Source organism: Stegostoma tigrinum, chromosome 1, assembly GCF_030684315.1.
Source record: "Stegostoma tigrinum isolate sSteTig4 chromosome 1, sSteTig4.hap1, whole genome shotgun sequence".
Lineage (NCBI taxonomy): Eukaryota > Metazoa > Chordata > Chondrichthyes > Orectolobiformes > Stegostomatidae > Stegostoma > Stegostoma tigrinum.
In genome coordinates this window covers 186,941,722-186,967,695 of record NC_081354.1, presented here as the reverse complement: position 1 = coordinate 186,967,695, position 25,974 = coordinate 186,941,722, and the positions used below count along the sequence as shown (strand labels likewise).

At 45.0% G+C, this 25,974-nt stretch overlaps 1 protein-coding gene across 5 annotated transcripts in view; it reads right to left on the bottom strand.

Annotated features, from left to right (window-relative positions):
• The window catches only part of LOC125455349 (sideroflexin-5-like), a 274,456-nt gene that overhangs the window by 218,147 nt on the left and 30,335 nt on the right, over positions 1-25,974 (bottom strand). For all 5 annotated transcript variants that reach the window (XM_059650637.1, XM_059650636.1, XM_059650639.1 and 2 more), the window contains one exon: positions 15,205-15,282. In XM_059650637.1, the coding sequence (XP_059506620.1) occupies positions 15,205-15,282 (78 nt within the window). The remainder of the gene's footprint in view (positions 1-15,204; positions 15,283-25,974) is intronic.

Genomic DNA, 25,974 nt, shown 5'->3' with positions numbered 1-25,974 from the left:
AGAGAGGGGGATGGGAGAGGGAACTAGAATAAATAGGGAGAGGGGGAGGCGGACCGAAGATGTAGAGAAAAAAAAGATAGGTAGCGAGGAGAGTATAGGTGGGGAGGTAGGGATAGGTCAGTCCAGGGAAGATAGACAGGTCAAGGAGGCGGGATGAGGTGTAGGTAGGAAATGGAGGTGCGGCTTGAGGTGGGAGGAAGGGATGGGTGAGAGGAAGAACAGGTTAAGGAAACAGAGACAGGCTGGGCTGGTTTTGGGATGCAGCGGAGGAAGGGGACGAGCTGGGCTGGTTTTGTGACGCCGTAGGGGAAGGGGAGATTTTGAAGCTTGTGAAGTCCACATTGATACCATTGGGCTGCAGGGTTCCCAAGCGGAATATGAGTTGCTGTTCCTGCAACCTTTGGGTTGCATCACTGTGGCACTGCAGGAGGCCCATGATGGACATGTCGTCTGAGGAATGGGAGGGGGAGTTGAAATGGGGGGGGGGCCATGGGTACCCGCATGGGCCCCAGCTATGCCTGCCTCTTTGCAGGTTACGTGGAACAGTCCCTCTTCCGCACCTACACAGGCCCCAAACCCCACCTCTTCCTGCGTTACATTGATGACTGTATCGGCGCAGCCTCTTGCCCCCCAGAGGAGCTCGAACAGTTCATCCACTTTACCAACACCTTCCACCCCAACCTCAAGTTCACCTGGGCCATCTCCAACATATCCCTCACCTTCCTGGACCTCTCAGTCTCCATCTCAGGCAACCAGCTAGAAACTGATGTCCATTTCAAGTCCACTGACTCCCACAGCTACCTAGAATACACCTCCTCCCACCCACCCTCCTGCAAAAATTCCATCCCCCATTCCCAATTCCTCTGCCTCTGCCGCATCTGCTCCCAGGATGAGGCATTCCACTCCCGCACATCCCAGATGTCCATGTTCTTCCAGGACCGCAACTTTCCCCCCGCAGTGGTCGAGAACGCCCTTGACCGCGTCTCCCACATTTTCCGCAACACATCCCTCACACCCCGCCCCTGCAATAACCGTCCAAAGAGAATCCCCCTAGTCCTCATACACCACCCCATCAAGCTCCGGATACAACGCATCATCCTCCGACACTTCCGCCATCTACAATCCGACCCCACCACCCAAGCCATTTTTCATCCCCACCCTTGTGTGCCTTCTGGAGAGACCACTCTCTCCGCGACTCCCTTGTCTGCTCCACAATCCCCTCCAACCCCACCACACACGGCACCTTCCCCTGCAACCACAGGAAGTGCTACACTTGCCGCACACCTCCTCCCTCACCCCCATCCCAGGCCCCTAGATGACCTTCCATATCAAGCAGATGTTCACCTGCACATCTGCCAATGTGGTATATTGTATCCATTGTACCCAGTGTGGCTTCCTCTACATTGGGGAAACCAAGTGGAGGCTTGGGGACCGCTTTGCAGAACACCTCCGCTCGGTTCGCAATAAACAACTGCACCTCCCAGTCGCGAACCATTTCAACTCCCCCTCCCATTCCTCAGACGACATGTCCATCATGGGCCTCCTGCAGTGCCACAATGATGCCACCCGAAGGTTGCAGGAACAGCAACTCATATTCCGCTTGGGAACCCTACAGCCCAATGGTATTAATGTGGACTTCACAAGCTTCAAAATCTCCCCTTCCCCTACTGCATCCCAAAACCAGCCCAGCTCGTCCCCTCCCCCCACTGCATCCCAAAACCAGCCCAGCCTGTCTCTGTTTCCTTAACCTGTTCTTCCTCTCACCCATCCTTCCTCCCACCTCAAGCCGCACCTCCATTTCCTACCTACCACCTCATCCCGCCTCCTTGACCTGTCCATCTTCCCTGGACTGACCTATCCTCTCCCTACCTCCCCACCTATACTCTCCTCTCTACCTATCTTGTTTTCTCTCCATCTTCGGTCAGCCTCCCCCCCTCCCTATTATTCCAGTTCCCTCTCCCCATCTCCCTCTCTGATGAAGGGTCTAGGCCCGAAATGTCAGCTTTTGTGCTCCTGGATGCAATAGACTACATTGTTGGGGATGCAGGTGAAGCTTTGTCTCACTTGGAAGGACTGTTTCGAGCCCTGATGGAGGTGGTGTGTGGGCAGGTGTTGCGTCTTTTACAGTTACAGGGGAAGGTCCCGGGCGGGTTGGGGAGTGTGGGACGAACAAAGGAGTGGTGCAGGGAATGGTCCTTGTGGAAGGCAAAGAGGGGCGGGGAATGGAAGATGTTCCTGGTGTTGGGGTCTAATCGGAGTTGACGGAAGTATTTAAGGATGATAAGTTGGAGGTGGAGGCTGGTGGAGTGAGTGGAAAGTGAGGGCAAAGGGGACCCAATCTTTGTTATATTTGGAAGGTAGTTCATGATTAAGAGCTGTGGAGTGGGGAATGGAGGAGGCACAGTGGAGAGCTGGCTGGACAGCAAAGTAGGAAAAAGAGCGTTGTTTGAAAAAGGCGGACATCCAGGATGCTTGGGAGTGGAACATCTCCTCATCAGAGCAGATGCGTCGGAGATGGAGGAATTGGGAAAATGGGATGGAGTTTTACAGGATACAGGGTGGGAGAAGTGTACACCTCCACCTGTGATTCCAAATCCACCTCTCTGCCCCTACTTTATCTGCAGCTCTCCCTACCCTCACATCCAGTCCCGAAGAAGGGAAATACCTGAAATGTTGACTGCTCATTTCCTCTAGATACTGCCTGGTCTGATGTGTTCTTCCAGCCTCCTGTTTGTCTACCGTTGTCTATATGGAGATAACAAGGTATAGAGCTGGATGAACACAGCAAGCAGCATCAGAGGAGCAGGAAGGCTGACATTTCAGGCCTAGACCCTTCTTCAGAAATGGGGGAGGGGAAGGGGGTTCTGAAATAAATAGAGAGAGATGGGGAGGCGGATAGAAGATGGATAGAGGAGAAGATAGGTGGAGAAGAGACAGACCGATCAAAGAGGCGGGGATGGAGCCAGTAAAGGTTAGTGTACGTGAGGAGGTAAGGAGGAGATAGGTCAGTCCAGGGAGGATGGATAGGTCAAGGGGACAGGACGAGGTTAGTAGGTAGGAGATGGGGATGGAGCTTGAGGTGGGAGAAGGGTATAGGTGGAAGGAAGGACAGGTTAGGGAGGCGGTGACAAGCTGGGCTGGTTTTTGATGCTGCTTGGCCTGCTGTGTTCATCCAGCTCTACACCTCGTTATCTCATATTCTTCAGCATCAGCAGTTCCTACTATTGTTGTCTATACAGACTTTAGTTAGGCCTTTGACAAGGTCCCACATAGCAGGCTAGATATGAAGGTTTGGTTTCGTGGGATCCAGGGCGAGGTAGCTAATTGGATTCAAAATTGGCTCGATGGTAGGAAGCAGAGGGAGATGGTTTAGGGTTATTTCTTGGACTGGAGGCCTTGACTAGTAGTGTGCCACAGGGGTCTGCGCTGGGACCTTTGTTATTTGTTATTTACATGAATGATCTGGATGTGAAAGTACGAGGCAGGATTAGAAAGTTTGAGGATGAAACAAAATTAGGAGGTATCGTTGATAGCGAGGAAGGTTATCAAAACTTACAGGGAGGTGAGTTGAAGCTTGGCAAATGCAATTCAATAAAGATAAGTGTGAGGCATTGCACTTTGGGAAGTCAAACAAAGGTAGGACTTAGACAGTAAACGGTAAGGTCCTGAGGAGTGTTGTGGAAAACAGGGATCTAGGAGTCTAAGTACTTAGTTTGTTGAAAGCAGCATCACAGGTGGACAGGGTGGTGAAGAAGGCATTTATTATGCTGGCCTTCATCAGTTTGAGTAATTGAGTACAGGAGTTGGGATGTTATATTACAGTGAATAAGTCATTGATGAGGCCACACTTGGGAGTGTTGCATTTAGAAGATGTACGAGGATGTTGCCAGGACTAGTAGGCCTGAGTTATAGGGAGAGGAATGAGCACTTCAAATATCATAACATTCAGGGATGTGGGGAAAGTGTAGGAATTTGGGATTGGTGCACCTTTGTTGATAGCTATATTGGTGCAAATTTGATGGGTCGAAGAGCCTTTTCTGCGTTGCATGAATCTATTAGTCACTAACAGCAGTTCAACATGAGTAATAGGAAATAATTTTCCTTCCAGCACCTGATTTTGTTTTCCAACATCCCTGTTTGCACTTTTGTTGAAAACTGATTTCTCCTCCTCTTCTCAGAATTTCCTACATCAGAAATACTTTGATGAAAACAATAATCAGCTGGGAATTTACAACAAGCAGATGACACCTTTCATATCATTTCATGTTTAACACTGCTAAATTGAACTAACTCAGCACAGCCTGAGAAATTGGTTATTACATTTCCTGCATTAGAACAGTGCCAATTCCTGAAGTATTTTATTGCCTATAGAATGTTTTCGCATGTCTTGTGACTGTGGAAGGGCTTTATAAATGCACATCTTTCTTTTCATTTGTAAAATCTCATGGTGCTCTTCCAATCTTGCATTAACTGACTGAAACCAATACTATCAGTTGGGCTGAGGCACAGAATGGTACCCATGCCTCCTCCCTCTCCCCTGTTTCAGCTGTATCTTCATATGACTGGAATGCAGGGTTGTCTTTGACCATAGCAATATGCCTTAGTACTGCAACTGACACAGGAGCTAACAACCAAGATATCTGCTTTCAATTGAAGCTTGTAGGACAAAACTGAGGTCAGACAGCAGTACATATAGAATCAATTTGACAATGTAACAATGCCTTCAGCAGTCTAGGATCAGCTGGCTGGTATTTGTAGAGAAGGGGAGATTTTGAAACTGGTGAAGTCCACATTGATACCATTAGGCTACAGGGTGACATTCCACATTAAGCAGAGGTTCACCTGCACATCTGCCAATGTGGTATACTGCATCCACTGTACCCGGTGTGGCTTCCTCCACATTGGGGAAACCAAGCGGAGGCTTGGGGACCGCTTTGCAGAACACCTCCGCTCAGTTCGCAACAAACAACTGCACCTCCCAGTCGCAAACCATTTCCACTCCCCCTCCCATTCTTTAGATGACATGTCCATCATGGGCCTCCTGCAGTGCCACAATCATGCCACCCGAAGGTTGCAGGAACAGCAACTCATATTCCGCTTGGGAACCCTGCAGCCCAATGGTATCAATGCGGACTTCACCAGTTTCAAAATCTCCCCTTCCCCCACCGCATCCCTAAACCAGCCCAGTTCATCCCCTCACCCCACTGCACCACACAACCAGCCCAGCTCTTCCCCTCCACCCACTGCATCCCAAAACCAGTCCAACCTGTCTCTGCCTCCCTAACCTGTTCTTCCTCTCACCCATCCCTTCCTCCCACCCCAAGCCGCACCCCCATCTACCTACTAACCTCATCCCACCTCCTTGACCTATCCGTCTTCCCTGGACTGACCTATCCTCTCCCTACCTCCCCACCTATACTCTCTCCACCTATCTTCTTTTCTCTCCATCTTTGGTCCGCCTCCCCCTCTCTCCCTATTTATTCCAGAACCCTCACCCCATCCCCCTCTCTGATGAAGGGTCTAGGCCCGAAACGTCAGCTTTTGTGCTCCTGAGATGCTGCTTGGCCTGCTGTGTTCATCCAGCCTCACATTTTATCAACACACTAAAACAGCAGCTAATGAACTTAAAAGACCCTATACAGACAATAAATAAATGTCATCTACAAAATACCTTGCAAGAACTGTGACAAACACTACATTGGACAAACTGGCAGAAAGCTAGCCACCAGGATACATGAACATCAACTAGCCACAAAACGACATGACCCACTATCATTAGTATCCTTACATACAGATGAGGAAGGACACCACTTTGACTGGGACAACACATCCATCCTAGGACAAACCAAACAGAGACACGCACGAGAATTCCTAGAAGCATGGCATTCCAACCAGAACTCCATCAACAAACACATTGATTTGGAGCCAATCTACCATCCCCTGAGAAAAAGAACAGGAAATGACATCACCAACCCAAGGAAATCTAACTAGATAAATAGAAAGCGGGACATAACACCAGCACTTTGTTGGAGGCTCACTGATGATGTTACCTAGAATGGGGATGAAACGTCTGAAAACGAACCTTCCAGCTCAGCGAGCAATCTCACATCCAGAACCTCAACCTGAGCTACAAATCTTCTCAAAACTCGCTAATTTAACACCCTCATCTGAGGTCCACATTTGTCCTTATTCATAAGTATCTGAAGACTTACATAAGTATGGTCTCAATTCCCAAAATGCATCCCCACTGAAACTTTGATCACCTGGTCAGGCTCATTTTCTAATGGACTATGACCCTCTTCCTCATTGGACCATCCACATACTGTTCGAAAACACTCTCCTGGACACACCTAACAAATTGCTTCCCAACCAAACCCCCGGCACAAAGGGAGTCCCAGTCAATATGGGGAAAGTTAAAATCACCCACTACAACAACTGTGTTATTTTCATATCTTTCCAGAATCTGACTACATATTGCTTCCTCTATCTCCTGCTGGCTGTTGTACAATCCCAGCATTGTACATACTTCCTTGAAATCTACCCATAACACCTTGCCACACGTTCCCTCCAGGCTGTCCTCCCACAACACAGCTATGATACATTCCCTAACCAGTCATGCAACTCCCCCACCTCTTTTGCTTCCTCCTTTGTCTCATCTAAAACATCAAAATCCTGGAGCGTTAAGCTGCTTATCCTGTTGCCCTTTCAACCATGTCTCTGTGACAGCAACTACATCATAACTGCATGCATTAATCTAGGCTCAAAATTCATCCATCTTACCCGTTGTACTTCTTGCACTGAAGCAAATACAAGCCTCCAGTTCTGCTCAGCTCAGCAACCTCTCCCTGACTGCTCTTCCTCTTTGTTTTCTTTGCTTTACACTCAAGCTCTTCCCCAGTCTTTATACTTACTGACCTGCTACTCTCGTTTTCACCTCCCTGTGACACCAGTTTAAACACTCCTGACTGGCACTTTTGAACCTCGTTCCCAAGATATTGGTGCCCCTCCAGCTTGGGTGCAACCCATCCTCTTTTTTTGTCTAGGTCCCAGCTTAGTCAAGATAACATTACTCAATGTAGTAATATTGCCAATTCAGCAATCATCTTGTGCACACTAAATTTCTCCAGTCAGCAACAAGGTAATGTGGCTCGAGGATCAGTGCTGACCAGGATGCCCAGAAAGAACTCCCTGCTCTTTTGAAGGATCTTTTGTATCTTACGTTTCACTCATTAGCTGAACCTCTCTTCTAGATGACAGCACATTTGCTGATGCAGTATCTAGTACTCCATGAACCCATGTCTGCACTGGGCTTCTTTGAGGCCAGGAGTCCATACTAGGCTTCCTCAAGACTGTGAGACTGTGTTGGGCTTCTCAAGGCTGAGACTCTGCCATGGGCTCACATCGAGGCTGTGAGTCTGCACTGGGCTTCACCTCAAGGCTGGGAGACTGCACTGGGTTTCAGCTCGATGTTGGTTAGGATGCTAATCCACTGCCATCTCGGAAAAAGAAATTTTAATTCCACTGTATCTCAGACCTTGATTTTTGCGCTCATCACATTCATTACTGGCTGATTGCAGAGTGATGCCAACAGCGTGGATTCAATTCCTACACCTGCTAGAGTTAACCGTAAAGGACTGTTCTTCTCAACTTCTCTCCTTGCCTGAAACATGGTGAGCATCAGCTTAAACTACCCAGCAATCATCTCTCTCTAATGATGGAGCAGCCCTTTGGGCCAGTAGGACTGTGGTGACTTTTCCTTTTTTACAGCCATTTTGGACAATGTAACAAAAACTAATTGCAGAATTGCACTCCACCTGTAGAAACAAAATGTTAACAATAAACTTCTGCCTTTTTCAATTGTGCTCACTCAGCTGAGATCAAGAAGAAACTTAATTCTTTCCTATCAGTGATAATAGGAACTGCAGATGCTGGAGAATCCAAGATAATAAAATGTGAGGCTGGATGAACACATCAGGCCCAGCAGCATCTCAGGAGCACAAAAGCTGACATTTCGGGCCTAGACCCTTCATCAGAGAGGGGGATGGGGAGAGGGAGCTGGAATAAATAGGGACAGAGGGGGAGGTGGACCGAAGATGGAGAGAAAAGAAGATAGGTGGAGAGGAAAGTATAGGTGGGGAGGTAGGGAGGGGATAGGTCAGCCCAGGGAAGACGGACAGGTCAAGGAGGTGGGATGAGGTTAGTAGGTAGGAGATGGAGGTGCGGCTTGGGGTGGGAGGAAGGGATGGGTGAGAGGAAGAACAGGTTAGGGAGGCAGAGACAGGCTGGACTGGTTTTGGGATGCAGTGGGTGGAGGGGAAAAGCTGGGCTGGTTGTGTGGTGCAGTGGGGGGAGGGGACGAACTGGGTTGGTTTTGGGATGTGGTGGGGGAAGGGGTCTCCTGCAGTGCCACTATGATGCCACCCGAAGGTTGCAGGAACAGCAACTCATATTCCGCTTGGGAACCCTACAGCCCTTTGGCATCAATGTGGGCTTCACCAGCTTCAAAATCTCCCCTTCCCCCACTGCATCCCAAAACCAGCCCAGTTCGTCCCCTCTCCCCACTGCACCACACAACCAGCCCAGCTCTTTCTCTCCACCCACTGCATCCCAAAACCAGTCCAGCCTGTCTCTGCCTCCCTAACCTGTTCTTCCTCTCACCCATCCCTTCCTCCCACCCCGAGCCGCACCTCCATCTCCTACCTACTAACCTCTCCCACCTCCTTGACCTCTCCGTCTTCCCTGGGCTGACCTATCGCCTCCCTACCTCCCCACCTATACTGTCCTCTCCACCTATCTTCTTTTCTCTCCATCTTCGGTCCGCCTCCCCCTCTCTCCCTATTTATTCCAGAACCCTCTCCCCATTCCCCTCTCTGATGGAGGGTCTAGGCCCGAAACGTCAGCTTTTGTGCTCCTGAGATGCTGCTGGGCCTGCTGTGTTCATCCAGCCTCACATTTTATTATCTTAATTCTTTCCTAGTTGGTTTCTAACTCAAAATGTGTTTTCCATCAGTTAGAGTAGGTAAGTCTGAGATTTTGGGAGAAATGGGTTTTGATTTATGGTACAGTAGCACTAGTTCTGGGGAAAAGGAGAGCACATTATTTTTGTTTTATGTGAACCATCCTTGTACTGTTGTACTGGGAAATTGAGCTCCCAGGGATTTATAGAGAACTTAAATGAAACAGTAAGGGAGAGTTAATGTGATAATGTTTTGGAAAGCAAGAGAAAAAGGAGAAGGCAATAGAGGAGGTGATACATTACTGGCAATGATAACTATAAAGTGATAGGAAAAGACAATGTGTACAAGCATATGAGCAACAACCAATAAGGTCAAGTAGGGAAACATGGTGAAATGGCAAAATTAAAGATTCTTCATCTAAATGCATTCGGCATCATAACAAGATGGACGAATTGACAGCATAAATAATAAATAAATAAATAAATTGTTTGATAGCCATTAGAAAGACATAGTTACAGAATGAGAGCGATAATGGGAACTGCAGATGCTGGAGAATCCAAGATAATAAAGTGTGAAGCTGGATGAACACAGCAGGCCAAGCAGCATCTCAGGAGCACAAAAGCTGACATTTCGGGCCTAGACCCTTCATCGGACGGTGTGGAGCTGGATGAATACAGCAGGCCAGGCAGCGTCAGAGGAGCACAAAAGCTGACGTTTCCAGTCTGGACCCTTTTTCAGAAATGACGGAGGGGAAAGTGGTTCTGAAATAAATAGAGAGAGACTGGAGGCGGATGGAAGACGGATAAAGGAGCAGATAAGTGGAGAGGAGACGGACAGGTCAAGGAGGCGGGGATGCAGCCATTATAGGTGAGTGTAGGTGGGGAGTTAGAATGGGGGTTGGTCAGTCAAGGAAAGACAGACAGGTCAAGGAGGTGGGGATGAGACAGGTATGTAGGAGATGGGGGTGAGGACTGAGGTGGGAGGAGCGGATAGGTGGGAGTAAAGACAGACAGGTCAGCGAGGTGGGGACGAGCTGGACAGGTTTTGGGCTAAGGTCAGGGGCGGGGAGATTTTGAAGCTTATGAAGTCCACAATAAAACAATGGGCTGCACGGCTCCCAAACGAAATGTGAGGTGCTGTTCCTGCAACCTTTGGGTGGCAGTTACGGAATGATCTGTGTATTCACGGGTAATTGACCTTTCGGAAAGACAGGAAGAAAGGTAAAGGAGGTGAGTATTTCCGAAATAACAGTATGAGATCAGTACAGTAGTGAGAAACAATCTTAGTTTGGTGGATCAAACTGTAAAATTAGCTTGGATGGAGATAAGAAATAGAAAAGGTAAGAATGCCTTGGGAAAATGGTTTTTGGCCCTATTGTTCCAAGGTCATTTACAGTTTATTGAATTATCAAACACAACCTGATGTTATACCACTTATGGAGATTCTCCTTGCTTGTGGAATCTCAGTTCATATTCCAAGCTCTAGTTTTATACTAAGGGAATGTTGCTTACCTTGGGGATATTATAAAATCAGATGGTCTGTTCACAGTTCCAGTGGTTCAGTTTGATATCAATGATCACAAAGAATTCTATAAATCTGTGAGATTGCCTAATTAGTAAAAACAGGTTAAGCACCCCTGTCTATTTGTAGGAGGATGATGGCTCTGAATGTTATCACCTTAATTTGAAGTTTCCAAGATCAAGATCAATAGATAAGGTTGTTAACAATTATGCAGCAAATGTTGCGAATGGAATTCAGAAAATAAAAATCAATTTTAAAATTCATTTATCGGTTGGGGGTGTCACTGATTAGGCCATCATTTATTGCCAATCCTTAAACTGCCCGTAAGAAGATTGCGGCAAGCAGCATTCTTCAAAGGCTGCAGTCCACACAATGTAAATTTACCCACAGTGCTGTTAGGAAGGAGGGGCCAGGCTTTTGAGCCAGCGACAATGAATTTTTAAGGGAATAGACACTGATCTCTGTGGCCAGGATCAAAGTCCCAAATGCTAAATTGCCTGCCTGGTACCTGTGAACAGAATATCTCATCTGGACTGAAGAGAAACCTGGGGTGGGAGGGGAAAGATTCAGTTGCCATGGTCCACAAAGGTGCTAGTGACAAATAGAGACAGGGGAAAGTGGTTCTGCTGAGGGAATATCAGCATCAAGGGGCTAAATTGAAAGGTAGAAGCAAAAAGGTAATAACCTCTGGATTACTGCCCAAGCCACAATAAAGTTGGCATAGGTTCAACAAGATTAAAGAAGTAAACACATGGCAGAAAGTTTGATATGCAGGAAATGGGTTTAAATTCATGACACGTTGGCACCAGAACTAAGAAAGGAGGGAGCTATTCTAATAGGACGGATTCCAACTGAATCATGCTACAACCTGGCAAATCATATAACTAGGACTGTGGACAGCGCTTTAAGCTAAATTGTCAGGGGTGTGGGTTCAGTTGCAAGGAAAATAACAGAAGAAGTTAAAGGGGAGGAGGGCTCAGCAGAAGTTGCTGCCGTTTTCAGAGAATATGGAAATGATCAGGAAGCTAATTTTGGGCACAGCAGAGAAGGGGTGCATTCAGCGTAGAACTGAGGGTATTGTACTTAAACACATGCAGTATTTGAAACAAGGTAAGTGAGCTTTTTATGCAGATGGAAATTGACAAGTATAATGTGGTGGGCATCACAGAGACGAAGCTGCAAGCAGATCAGGGTTGGGAACTAAGGAAGGATGTTGTGAAACTTGAAAAGATTCAGAAAAGATTTCAAGGATGTTGTTGCGAGGGATAGAGGCTTTGAGCTATAGGAAGAGGCTGAATAGGCTGGGATATTTTCCCTGGAGCATCAGAGACTGAGGGGTGGGAACTGATAGAAGTGTATAAAATAATGAGCGGCATTAACAGGGTAAATAGACAAGATCTTCTCCCCAGAGGGGTAAGTGCAAAACTAGAGGGCATAGGTTTAAGGTGAGAGAGGAAAGATTTGAAAAGCACCTAAGGGGCAACTGTTTCAGGCACAGGATTATTTAGATTAGTTTCCCTACAATGTGGAAACAGGCCCTTCGGCCCAACAAGTCCACACCACCCCTTAAAACATTCCACCCAGGCCCAGACCCAGACCCAGACCCAGACCCATCCCCCTATAACCCACACACCCCTGAACACTACGGGCAATTTAGCATGGCCAATCCACCCAGCCTGCACATCTTTGGACGACGGGAGGAACCCAGAGCACCCGGAGGAAACCAACGCAAACACGGGGAGAATGTGCAAACTCCACACAGACAGTTGCCTGAGGCTGGAATTGAACCTGGGTCCCTGGTGTTGTGAGGCTGCAGTGCTAACCACTGAGCCACCGTGCCGCCCCATGATGCGTGTATGGATTGAGCTGCCAGAGGAATTGGTGGAGGCTGGCTGATTACAACATCTAAAAGGCATCTGGACGGGTATATGAAGAGTTTGGAGGGGTAGTAGCCAAATGCTGGCAGATGGGGCTATGCTAATTTAGGACAAGTTGGACTGAAGGGTCTGTTTGTTTTAAAAGCCTGATTTTTCCCGGTCCACCGCATTTTGAATTCCCCATGTTAATTGTTATAATACCTATCTTACATGTTCTTTGTATCTCTTGATTCATTTTCTTTCCCACATCCTAACTACTGCTTGAAGGCCTATACACAGTGCCCATCAATGTCCATTTTTCCCCTTTGCAGTTCCTCAACTCTACCCACACACATTCCACACCTTCTGACTCTACATCACATCCTCTTGCTGGTGCTGGGCAAGCTGAAAGGTCTGAAGGTGGATGAATCACATGGACCAGATAGTCTGCATCGCAGAGCTCTGAAGGAGATAGTTGAGGAGATTATTGGGGAATTGGTGGTTTTCTTTCAGGAAACACTCAAATGAGGGAGGGTCCCAGAGGAGTGGAAAATGGCTAATGTAACACCCTGTTTAAGAAAAGAGGGAGGCAGAAGACAGGAAACTACAGGCAGCTTAGCCTGACCTTAGTCTTGGTAAGATTTGAGAGTCTATTTTAGGTTTGTACTGTGATTGTAACATAGGGCTGAGTCAGTACGGCTTCATCAAGGGCAGATTATGCCTGACAATTTTTTTAGAATTCTTTGAGGAAGTACAAGCAAGTTAGATAAATGACTTCCAGAAAACATTATCTAATTGGATTTCCAGACTTTTGACAAGGTGCCACATAGGAGGCTGCTAAACAAGATGAGAGCCCATGGTGTTAGTGGCACGGTACTGGCATGGAAAGGGGATGGGCTGAGTGGCAGGAGGCAGAGAGAGGAGATAAAGGAGTCTTCTTCAGGATGGCAGCCAGAGACTCGTGGAATTCAGCAGGAGTCTGTGTTGGACCATAACTACTGACATTACTGACGGTATTGTTGCTAAGTTTGCAGACGACACAAAGGTAGGTGGAGGGTCAAGTAGTGTTGAGGAAGTGGGGAGGCTGAAGAATGATTTGGCCAGGAGAGGAGAGTGGACAAAGAAGTGACAGATTGAATACAATGTTGGAAAGTGTCAGGTTATGCCTTTGGTAGGAAATTGACTATTTTTCAGAATGGTAAGGCTTTAGAAATCTGAAGCACAAAGGGCCTTCAGAGTCTTGGTTCAGGATTCTCTTAAGATCAGCATGCTGGCTCAGCTGGCAGTGAGGAAGGCAAATGTAACGTATGCATTCATTTCAAAAAGGCTAGAATACAAGAACAGCGAAGTTCTTGTTTTACTGAGACTGTATAAGGCTCTGGTCAGACTGCACTTGGAATATTATGAGGAGTTTTGGGCCCTGTATCTAATGGAGAATATTCTGTTCTTGGAGGGGTGTAGAGGGATTTTACAAGATACATGAAGGGCAGCTTAAGACTCTCGGTCTACTTGCAATGAGTTTAGATGGATAAGGGGGATCCCAATCAAACTTTTTGAATACCCAAAGGCCTGGATAGCGTGGATGTGGAGAAGATGTTTCCACTAGTAGAAGAGACTAGGTCTTGAGGGCACAATCTCAGAGTCAGCAGACAATCCTTTAGAACTGAGATGAGGAGGAATTTCTTCAGCCAGAGGGTCATAAATCCGTGAAACTCATTGCTGCTGAAGCTAAGTCATTGTGTGTATTTAAGAGAGAGATAGATTGGTTCTTGACTAGAAAGGAGATCAAGGGTTTCTGGGAGAAGGCAGGAGAATGAGGTTGAGAAACATACCAACAATGCTCGAATGGTGAAGCAGAATTCATAATGAATGGCTGAATTCTGCTCTAATATTTAATCTTATACCTTATGAGCAGTGATACGATTCCAAGTCAGGATATGTGTGGCCTACTGGGGAATTTGCAGATGATAGTGTCCCACGTATCTGATGCCTTTGCCCTTCTATGTAATAGATATTGCTGATTTGTGAGGTGCTGTCAAAGGAGATTTGGCCAGTTAGCGCAGTACATCTTGTAGGAGTGCACACTTCTGCCACTGTGCATCATCGGTGAAGAGAATGAATGTCGAAACAGGTGGATATGGTACCAAAAAAGCAGGCTGCTTTGTCCACAATGGTGTCAAGTTATGGAGTGCTTCAGCAGCAGCACTCACCTTGGCAAGTGGACTGTATTTCGTCATACTCCAGACTTGTGTATTGTAGATGATGAACAGGTATTGGGGGAGACACTTATCACAGAATTCTAGCTTGTGTCCTGGTTATAGTCAGCGTACTTATATGCTTAGTCCAGATCAATCTTCTGGTAAATTACAACCCCTGGTAGTTGTTGATAGTGGGGGTTCAGTGTTGGCAATACCATTACCTGTCAAGTGGCTTGTGACATTTTTTATTTCAGTATGCTCCGTGAAACACCTTAGGAAGGTTTATGACTTTAAAGATGACATATACATGTAGGTTGTTACTATTATTCATGGAGAAAGCCCATCACCACGTTTTCAGGGCAACTAGGGACAGCTAATAAAAAGCTTAATCAACATTAGTAACTAGTAAAAGTATTTTTTTTTAAAGAGTAGATAGAATTCCACAATTTTGATGAACTGTTGGGAAACAGTATATTGCAGTAATTATTGTTACATATATACAGTTTTTGAATGAGGATTAATGGAAGACATTGAGCATGAAGAACGGGCTACATGGGTCTAGCTCAAACATGAAAGGGAACCTCAGAAGAACAATTATCATATTGTTACAACAGAGAGCATCAGAAAGGTATTAGAAGGCAAGGAGGGACAGATCAAGTATTAAACAGTTACCTGCTGGTTTGAGACCCCTGTGGGTAAAGTGCCATGTTTATAATCTTCTAGGAGCTGCACTGCTGCTTTAAGCCGGCTCTGAAAACAAAACACAAGGGAAACATAGTTTAAAATAATAAATCTAATCACATGTTTTTAAACTGCTTTCTGCTGAGGAAGGCCAGCTGCTATCACTGACTCTGTTGGTAGTTGTAATCACAGCTAGTAACACATTGTGGAAACAATCACTGTTAACAAACGCTGTCCCTGCCACCTGAGCCTTCCCTTCCCATCAGGTCCTCATTTCCCCCTCACTGTCGGAAGGTTCAAGCATGTGGTTGCGGTGGCGGGGGTGGGGGTGGGGGTGTTGGCGGTGGATAATGGTGGGAATCTATATTTTGCAGTAAAATGCCATGAATCTGTTATGTGGAATAAAAGCAAAGAAGGAAACGTGGTTTATCCCATTTCCAATTTTTATTGCAGATTTATTTGACTGAGGTGAGGGATATTCAACTTGAAAAATGAACTGTGGAGCACCTGCTTACATCATTTGTATAATATGCGTCCATCCCTGCTCCATATTGTGTGTCCAGTATTTAGTATTAACAGTATGAACAGTATCAGTATGAATAGCAAAAAAGTTAGATGCGCAGGAAGTGTATGTATTGAATTGATGAAAAATCACCCTTCAGAAGGCAAAAGACACTTCCGCCTTCCAATCAGTTCCTTTTATCTTCATTAGTTGCCCACTACTATCGATTACTCTCCATCAAAATAAGCTGCAGCCAGTCACTAACATTTAATGGCCCTTTCAGCAATAGTTTTTACAATACTGTCATTTCGTCGAAGAATTTCTCATGGTCTGGCATTTGATTTTACAGATTCCTGGGAAGCGGTTGACATTGCTTGCTCATCCCTATGTTGGGGGTGGTCAACCTTCTTGATCCAGTGAAGTCAATTTTATTCTCGTTTCTTTGTTTCGTTTTGATCCAGCTGAGTGGTTTGCCAGCCCACTTCAAGAACAGCCACGAGTCAACCATCTTTGATATGGAGTCACATAAAGTCCTAATTTCAGCTCAAAAAGGTCCACCTCTAATTTTTGAAAGGTCCCTCTAGTCATAAAGTCCCGAACCAATGGATGTAGTGTCTCCCAAACAACTTGAAATGTTCTCTCTAAACAACATTCTGACTATTTTTTTCTTTCTTCTGTATGAATCTCCTTGGTAACACCACAAGGGAGACCTTGCCCCAAAACTGTAATGGTTGCTGTGTCACAGCAGTAATTGTGCAGCATTCCCTAAACAGTCTGTCCACCGGGATAATGCTGAGGTAACGCTCAGGTACTTGTGGTACTTTAATAACTAAAAATAAACTTACTGCCTTTTGATCTCCTGTACATGCTCGGATCAGCAAATCCCACCTTAGCTGGAGGGACCTCTAGCAATTCTTGCTCATTCACTGCACCTACCATTAGCCTGACCTTAAAAATCTCTGGTTGTGGAATTTGGAAGTGTGTGCATGAAATATATGTTTCTGTAAATAAATACAGAATATATTAATATATTTACATGTATATAAGTGTGTAAAGATTATGCTTCCATTCTATCCATTGTGACCTCGTGACCGAAAATACAACATAAGTAACATGTAGCTGTTCTGACTTCCGTAACAGAAGGTCACATCTTTGCTTATTCCAGTAAATTCAGTCATCAGAATAATGAAAAGGGAAATAGAGACTGGCTATGTTACTTTGACACATAGTACAGGAATTCAAAATGTGTTATCAGAGATTAAAAGCACTCCCTGAACAAGATGGTAAGTAGGCGGAACAACACAACAAAAATATAGTTAATATAGCTTTTTATTGCTGCTTACTTCCATATCTTAATTACTGAGACAGATTCTGAACTTCCAAGACGGCTGCATATCTGATGATTAAATTTTATAAAGGGAAAAGTGGATGTAAAAGCATTTGTTTCTAGATTTAGAGCTTTCAAAGCAGATCAGACTTCCTGGGTACTGGAATAAGAGGCATTATGCAATGGAATGACAAGCTCATACTAAGAACATATTTGAAGTTCCTTTGGCTTGCATAAAGATGCATGTATAAAGCAGGACATCAAGTCAAAACTAGACAACAACAAAACCACTTATAAACAAAGGAAGAACTTGCAGTTGAAAGCATTGTTCACAAGCTCAGAATGTCTCAAAGCACTTTATAGTCAATGATGTGCATTCTGAAGTAGAGCTGATGTTGTTATGCAGGAAGCATGGTTACAATTTGTACGTAGCCAGGTTTTATAAACAGCAAAGATAATAAGCAAATTATCTGCCTTAGTAATCTCAGTTGAGAGATAAATATGAGGGCGAAACACTGGGTAATGGTACCAATTAGCCTACTTTGTTCATGATCATGCCAGCAATACAGGTTCAATTTCCATTTCAGGTGAGGAAGACTTGAGGCCTGCCCTCCTCAACTGTCTATGAGAGTGGAAGGTAATCTGGGCCTCCTCCAGTGGTCCCCAGCATTACAGACCCCAGCATCATCCAGTGAGGTTCACAACATGTGATATCAAAACCAGCTGAAGGCACTGGATCCTGGCGCATCGGAGACTGAGGAGTGACCTTACAATAGGTTTATGAAATCATGAGGGGCATGGATAGGATGAACAGTAAAGGTCTTTTTTCCCGTGGTAGGGGAATCCAAAACTAGAGGCCATAGGTGTAAGGTGAGAGGGGAAAGATTTAAAGGGGACCTAAGAGGCAACTTTTTCACAGAGGATGGTGCCTGTATAGAAGGTGCCAGCGGAGGTGGTGGAGGCTGGTACAAGCACGACACTTAAAAGACACGTAGATGGGTACATGAATAAGAAGGGTTTAGAGGGATATGGGCCAAATGCTAGCAAATGGGTTTAGATTAATTTTGGAAATCTGATCAGCATGGACGTATCGGACTGAATGGTCAGTTTCTGTGCTGTACATCTCTATGATTCTAACGACATAAGCATTTATATAGCACCTTTAACATTTTAAAACTGTCCGAAACAGCCTCATTAGAGAATAAGTCATTATAAAATTTGACACTGTGTATGTAAGGAGTTGGTAGGTTAATTAATCTGGGATCATAATCTTGATCAGGGATCTAAGTTTTAAAATGTCCGAAAAGTGGAGAGCTTTTGAGCAAGAATTCCACCAAGTCAGGCTTAGGCAATAAAGGCATAGGCCTAACTGGAAGAAAGAAAGCAAAGTAAAGAGTTTGGAAGTGGCCAGAATTGCAACAGCACAAACATGTTGAATGGTCATCAGGTTGGGGAAAGTTACAGAAAAAGACAGGGTTCAGACCATGCAGATTTGGACACAGGATTTCAAGTTTAGAAGCCGAGGTATCTCCTGTCTAGGTCAGAAAACGCAGGGCTTTTGGGTGAACAGGACTTGTGCTGAGTTACAACACTGATAGCGGAGTTTTGAATGATCTCATGTTTACAGAAGGTGGAAAATGGAAGACCAGCTAGGGATGCAATGGAATAGCTAAGTAGTGACAAAATAAAGGCATGAATGAGGGTTTCAACAGCAGAGAGCTAAGACAGGGATAACATTGCAGAGTTGTAAACAGGTTATGGCACAATTTGTATTGTGAAACAAAATTTACTGGTAGTGATTGTATGGGTTAGGCATAGAAGCATGAGTCCTAATTTACCTTTTTTTTATACCTCAATTATAAATATCGTCAAATTTTCACCTCACTAGCTGTTCAGCGTTCCTGACCTCATCAGTACTCAGTGGGAGATGGAATCTTTTCACTTCTGTGCAAACCCCTAGGAAATGCTCTGAAATTAGTTCTCTTAATTAGAACCTCATCTAATGGAGAAGTGACTTTATTAGCTGCAGATTAATGTTGGTGAATGAAACAGCTTCCTGCAGGGTTGGTGAGAGAAAGGGCTACAGCATATCCAACACCATTGAGCTGATGAGTTCTAAATGACTGTGCACTGGAATGGAAGCCCAGAGATTCTTTTATTGTATAAAGAAAGGGATTTATAAGCCGATGCCATTCCTTGAACAGTGAGGGAAAAGCTATGGTGGTCATTGGTACAGGTAAGCGATTCGATGTCAGTAGAATTCTTTCACAGCAGTAATGTTGCACAGCAGTAATTTGACGATTACAAACCTTAGTGTAGTTTACATACAGGTGGGTTCAATGTCCCAGTCTTGACATGTTGAGTTAGCTGGCCTAAATTTAGAAAACATGAGGTTACAACCATTTGTATTAGTTGGTTTGATTTTGACACAGTAGTCTTTTGGGGGGAGTTGGGGTGGATGTCATCTATAGATCAGCCAAGGTACTTGTCCTATTCAGTTGAAGTGGTAAACAGTCACGCGATGGGTGATTATGTTGCTGTCACATACAGGCAGTCCCTGATATATGACTGTCCAGCTTACAAATGCTTATAAATTGAATTGCGAAACCATATAGGGGTGTATGAACATTCATTTTAAAGCTCTGGCATGTGACTATTTCCTCATTGTCTTGCATTGTGTTCTGACTTGCATACTAACTGACTTGCAAACAAACTCAAGAATGAATCTGTTCGCAACTTGGCACAACCTGTACACTGCAAGTGATTACTAGCCGAGCAATGGCCAATGATGGGGTGTGTCGTTGAAAGTGACAACGAAACCTGCAGCAGTCAGCACCTCAAAAGAGGAACAGGATGAAAATAAGGAGCAGCTGGTAAGCATCAATAACATAAGAAAAAGGTTTTAAATTTTGAAGACGTCACATCTCAAAAGAAAGATCATGTGCAGGGCTGACACTGTTACGTTAGAATTTATGGAGCAGGACTGGGGATGAAGAAAGATTCAATATCATGATCAAACTTCTCCCAATTCATCCCAACAGCCTTTTCGACATCCCTATCATTCCTAGCTGGTGAGCCTAAATTAAAGCACAACACTCATTCGCTGTACAGGTGCACTGAAATTCCAGACTTGACTGAAGACTGCAACAACTATTTGTAGATAATAAAATGTGAGGCTGGATGAACACAGCAGGCCCAGCAGCATCTCAGGGGCACAAAAGCTGACGTTTCGGGCCTAGGCCCTTCATTACTCACACAACAACTATTTGTAACCTTCCCTTGCACTGTGGCTGCCTTGAATCCCTTACAGTGCTCTGACAATCCGTCATCAACGTGAAACATTAACTCTATTCCTACCTCCACAAATTCTGTCGCATGTGCTGAGGATTTCCAATATCTTTTTTAATGACAAAAACAACGAAGTCAAGCTAAATCTTTACAAAGAATCAGATTAGGCCTCAGTTGGAGAATAGTGTTCAAATCTGGGCAACATCCACAAGCATCCACTCAATCCAGCCGTGACGCTCAGTCGCAGCAGTGTGTACTATGTACAAGATGCACGGCAGAAATTCAACAAAGATTCTCAGACCTCATCTTTCAAACCCACGACCACTTCCATCCTGAATGACAAGGGCAGCAGATATATGGGAACACCACCACCTCCAAGTTCCCTTCCCAGTAACTTACCATCCTGGCCTGGAAATATATTGTTGTTCCTTCACTATTGCTGGGTCAAATTCCTAGAATTCCCACCCTAATAGCATTGTGGGTCAACCCACAGCAGGAGGACTGCAGCGGTTCAAGAAGGCAGCTCACCACCACCTTCTCAAGTGCAAGTAGGGATGGGCAAGAAATTCTGGCCAGCCGGTGATGCCCACATCCCGCAAATGAATAGAATAAAAAGGAAGATTCAATGTGGCAATAAAAGGAGGTATTTTGGCATATCAAGTCTGCAGAGAGCCAGTAGTTCTGAGGAAGGGTCACCGGACCCAAAATGTTAACTCTTTTTCTCCCCCACAGATGCTGCCAGACCTGCTGAGCTTTTCCAGCAACTTTGTTTTTGAATCTGGCATATCCATTTTTCTGCTCATTTCTGTAGCCTTACAATTTTATTTCCTTCTAGAGCTCATCCAATTTCCGTTTGAAATTTTTGATCAACTCTTCCTCCACCACCCTCATAGGCAAAGAGTTGCAGATCATGAGCAGGCACTCTGTAAAACATGCTCTTCCTCACATTACAGACAATGGCCCAGATACTACCAACATCATCCCTGGATTTTTCTTGTCCTACTGACAGGACAGACCCAGCAGAGGTGGTGGCACAGTGATATACAGTCAGGAGGAAGTTGCCCTGGGAGTCCTCAATGTTGAGCCAAGGCTTAAGCACGTTAAATATGTCAAGAAAACCTCCTGCTGGTTACCAAGTCCAACCTTCCCTCAACTGATTATTCAGTACTCCTCCATGATGAACAGCACTTGCAGGAAACATTGAGGATGGAAGGGTGCAAAATGTCTTCTGGGGGAGTGATTTCAGTGTCCATTACCAAGAGTGGCTCGGCAGCAGTACTACTGATTGAGCTGGTCAGGTCCTAACAGACATAGCTGCTAGGCTGGGTCTGCAGCAGGTGGTGAGGGAACAAATAAGAGGGAAAAATATACTTGACCTCATCTTTGCCAATCTGCCAGCTGCAGTTGCATCTGCCCATGACTAAATCAGCAAGAGTGACCAATGCACAGTCTTCATGGAGACAAGATCCTGCTTTCACATTGAGAATACCTTCCATGGTATTGTTCGGCACTATCACCATGCTAAATGGAGTAGACCTTCAAACAGATTTAGCAGCTCAAGTCTGGGGCCATCAATGGCAACAGAACTGTACTCCAGCACAGTCTGTAATGTCATGGCCCGGCATATCCCCCATTGAATCATTACCATCAGGCCAGGGGATCAACACCAATTCGATGAAGAATTCAAGAGGACAGGCCAGGAGCAGTACCAGGCATAGCTGAAAATGAGGTATCAACCTGGTGAAGCTATTACATATGTGTCAAACAGCATAAGTAGCAAGTGACAAACAGAACTAAGTGATCTTACAACTAACAGATTTGATCTAAGCTCTGCAGTCTTGCCAGATCCAGTTGTGAATGTTAGTGGACCGTTAAACAACTCACTGGAGAAGAATGAGGCTCCATAAATAATGCTGTCCTCAATGATGGAAAAACTCAGAACATCAATGCAAGCATTCACAACAATCTTCAGGCTGAAGTGTTGAGTGGGTGATTCATCAAGGCCTCCTCTGGTCTTCCCCTGCATTACACACATCAGTCTTTAGCCAATTCAATTCACCCCACGTGACATCAAGAAATGGTTGGAGACACTGGATATGGCAAAGGCTACGGGCCCTGACAACATTCCGTATTGACGATTTGTGTTCCAGAGCTTATCAATGCCCCAGCTAAGCTCTTCCAGTACAGTTACAATACTGGTATCTACCTGACAATGTGTAAAATTGGCAAAGTATGTCTCCAAATAAAAACAAGACAAATCCAACCCAGCCAGTTACTGCCCCATCAGTCTGCTCTCAATCATCAGTAAGGTAATGGAATGTGTCATCAACAGTGCTATCAAGCAGCACCTACTCAGCAATAACCTGCTCAGTGATGCCCAGTTTGGGTTCTGCCAGGGGCACTCAACTCCTGACCTCATTATGGCCTTAGTTCAAACATGGACAAAAAAGCTGAATTCCAGAGGTGAGGTGAAAATGACAGCCCTTGACTTAAAGGCCCATTTTGCTGAGTGTGGCATCAAGGAGCCCTTGCTGAACTGGAATCAATAGATACCAGGGGGCAAACTCTCCAGTGGTTGGAGTTGTACTTGGTACACAGGAAGATGGTCATGGTTGTTGAAGGTCAGTCATCTCAGTTCCTGGATATATCTGCAGGGACTCCTCAAAGGAGTGTCCTAGGCACGAACATCTTCAGCTGCTTCAATAGTGACCTTCCCTCTATCATAAGGTCAGAAGTGAAAATGTTCACCGATGATTGCACAATGTTCAGCACCACTCACGACTTCTCAGATACCGAAGGAGTCCATGTTCAAATGCAACATGATCTGGACAATATCCATGTATGGGTTGACAAGTGACAAATAACATTCACACTACAAATGCCAGGCTATGACTATCGCCATTAAGAGGCAATCTAACCATTACCCTTTGACATTTAAAGGTGTTACCATTACTGAATCCCCCACTATCAACATCCTGGGGGTTGCCATTGACCAGAAACTCAACTGGACTTGCCATATAAATACAGTAGCAGGCTAGGAATATTAATGTAACTCACCTCCTGACTCCCCAAAGCCTGTCCACCATCTACAAGGCACAAGTCAGGTGTGTGATGGGATACTCCCCACTTGCCTGGATGGGTGCAGCCCCAATAACACTCAAGAAGCTCGACACCATCCAGAACAAAGCAGCTGCGTGATTGGCACTACATCCACAAGTGTCCACTCCCTCCACCACAGACGCTCAGTAGCAGCAAGGTGACTATCTACAAGTTGCACTGTGGAAAATCATCAAAGATCTCAGACAGCACCTTTCAAACCCATGACCACTTCTAGCTAGAAGGACAAGGGGAGTAGATACATGGGAACACCATCCCTGTCTCCAAGCCACAGGCCATCCTAACTTGAAAATTTATTGCCATTCCTTCACTGTCGCTGAGTCAAAATCCTGGAATTCCCTCCCTAATAGCATTGTGTGTCAATTTACAGTAGGGTGTACTGCAGCAGTTCAAGAAGGCAGCTCACCACCACCTTCGCAAGGAAACTTAGGATGGGCAATAAATGCGGGCCAGCCAGCGATGCCCACATCACATGTCATAATCATATAATCCATATTTAATCTCCCTTCAATCTCCTTAACTGCAAGAAAGAGAAGCCAATCCCAAGTTTTCTAACCTAATATTGTTGCGGAAATCCTTCATTCCTGGAATCTGGTTCAACTCCTCTGCATCCTCTCAAGTACCCTTCTATTACTTTTACCATCTCTGCTTCTATTGCTATTTTGTTAAGATCTCTTCCTTAGCCAACAATGAGACAAAATGTTCATGAAGTATGAAGGGACACAATTCCCAGTGGCAAGAGTAAGTACGCAAAAGGAACCTGAGAAAGGAACGCCAGCAGTCTGGAGGCCAGGGATCAATACACATCTGGGAAGCACCTGCCAAACATGTAGTTGACATGCAGCTCTAGGATTGGGCAAATCAGCTATGCAAGGACCCACAGAACCCATGACCAGTGACAAGGAGTTTCTTAAGTGAATAATCATGCTTGTTTGCAACCGATTGCCAACGACTACGATTCTAGCCCTTACTCTGTGCATTGACTGAAAGGTGGAGAAGACTCAATGCGCAAAATGGCCTAATTCTGCTCCTATATCTTATGATCGCAATCCCTGATAGAACTGATCCTGCCTTCCACAATACACTATTTCTGTGATGATTGAAGATTTTTGGGTTCCCTTTTATGTTAAGCTTCATTGTATTCTGATGGTTTCTCTTTGCCAGTCTTATTTTCCTCTTAACTTATTTGTATCTTAACTAATTGTAATTGATTGGTTCTCATTTGAACAATTCACCATACTAGATACCACCATACTTATTTCTAGTTGGACAAACAGCATACTGGTCAAGGAGGTTTTCTGACCACACTTCACAACTTCCTCCCCCTCCTTATTCTTTACTGATAATACTTTCCCAAATGATATTTTGGTAATTTGAAGTTTCCCTGACATCATCACACTTGTACATCTCTGATTCTCTCATGGTCATGTTCATCTTTCTCTCACTATTTGTCAAAACTTGACCAAAGCACAGGGAAGCTCAGAGTGGAACTGTTAAAGTGAGGTCCAGGTGGTATTCAAAATGATGGAAGAGTTTTGATAGCTTGATCCATTTCTTCCGGGAGGTGGTCAGTAAGTAACAACGATAGATTTAAAGTAACTGGCAGAAGAACTCACAAAGTCACAGAACAGTTATAATGCAGAAGGTCAGCCAATCCATTGTGTGTACATTGGCTTGTTGAACATTTTGACTTAGTGTCAACTTCTGTCTTTTTCCCATGAGCCTGAATGTTGTTCTAATGCCCTCTTTATTGCCTCAATTGAACCTGTCTCCAACACACTTCCAACAAGTAGTGCATTCCGAACCTACACCACTTGTTGTGGGCAAATCACCACACCAGGTAACACAGCCACATCACCCTCCTCCTCTCCACCTACCTTCTCCTCTACCCATCTTCGGTCTGCCTCCCCCTCTCTCCCTATTTATTTCAGAACCCTCTCCCCATCCCCCTTTTCTGATGAAGGGTCTAGGCCCGAAAAATCAGCTTTTGTGCTCCTAAGATGCTGCTTGGCCTGCTGTGTTCAACCAGCTCCACACTTTGTTATCTCGGATTCTCCAGCATCTGTAGTTCCCATTATCTCTGATCACCTTTAATCCAGCTACTTATTAAGAAATCTCACAATCAAGTACTGAAACAATGATTTAAACTTTATTGCATATAATAAGATTCCTCAAGTAAGCAAGATGAGCCTTGCAGCTCAACTTGGTTATTACCCGATTAATGGATTTAGCTACGTGTCCAACCAACAGTGCCTGTCTCCAGATGTGTCCAGGACTTGATTCTTGTACAATGTTGTTCTTCAAAATTCTGCTAAGGGAGAGTTATGGAGTTGCTTTCTAAATCAGTTTTTCATTCTTCAGGTCTCTTACACGGTATTATTGATGATGCTTTGGATTCTTCCAACTACAATATTGCAAGTCTGCAACTTGTCTTCTTACCAGAAGTAGCGTCCTTGTTCCTTGGATTGTCTGACTGAAGACACAGCTTTCCGGTGATTAACTCCTTCAATTCTTCTGCAGAGTAATC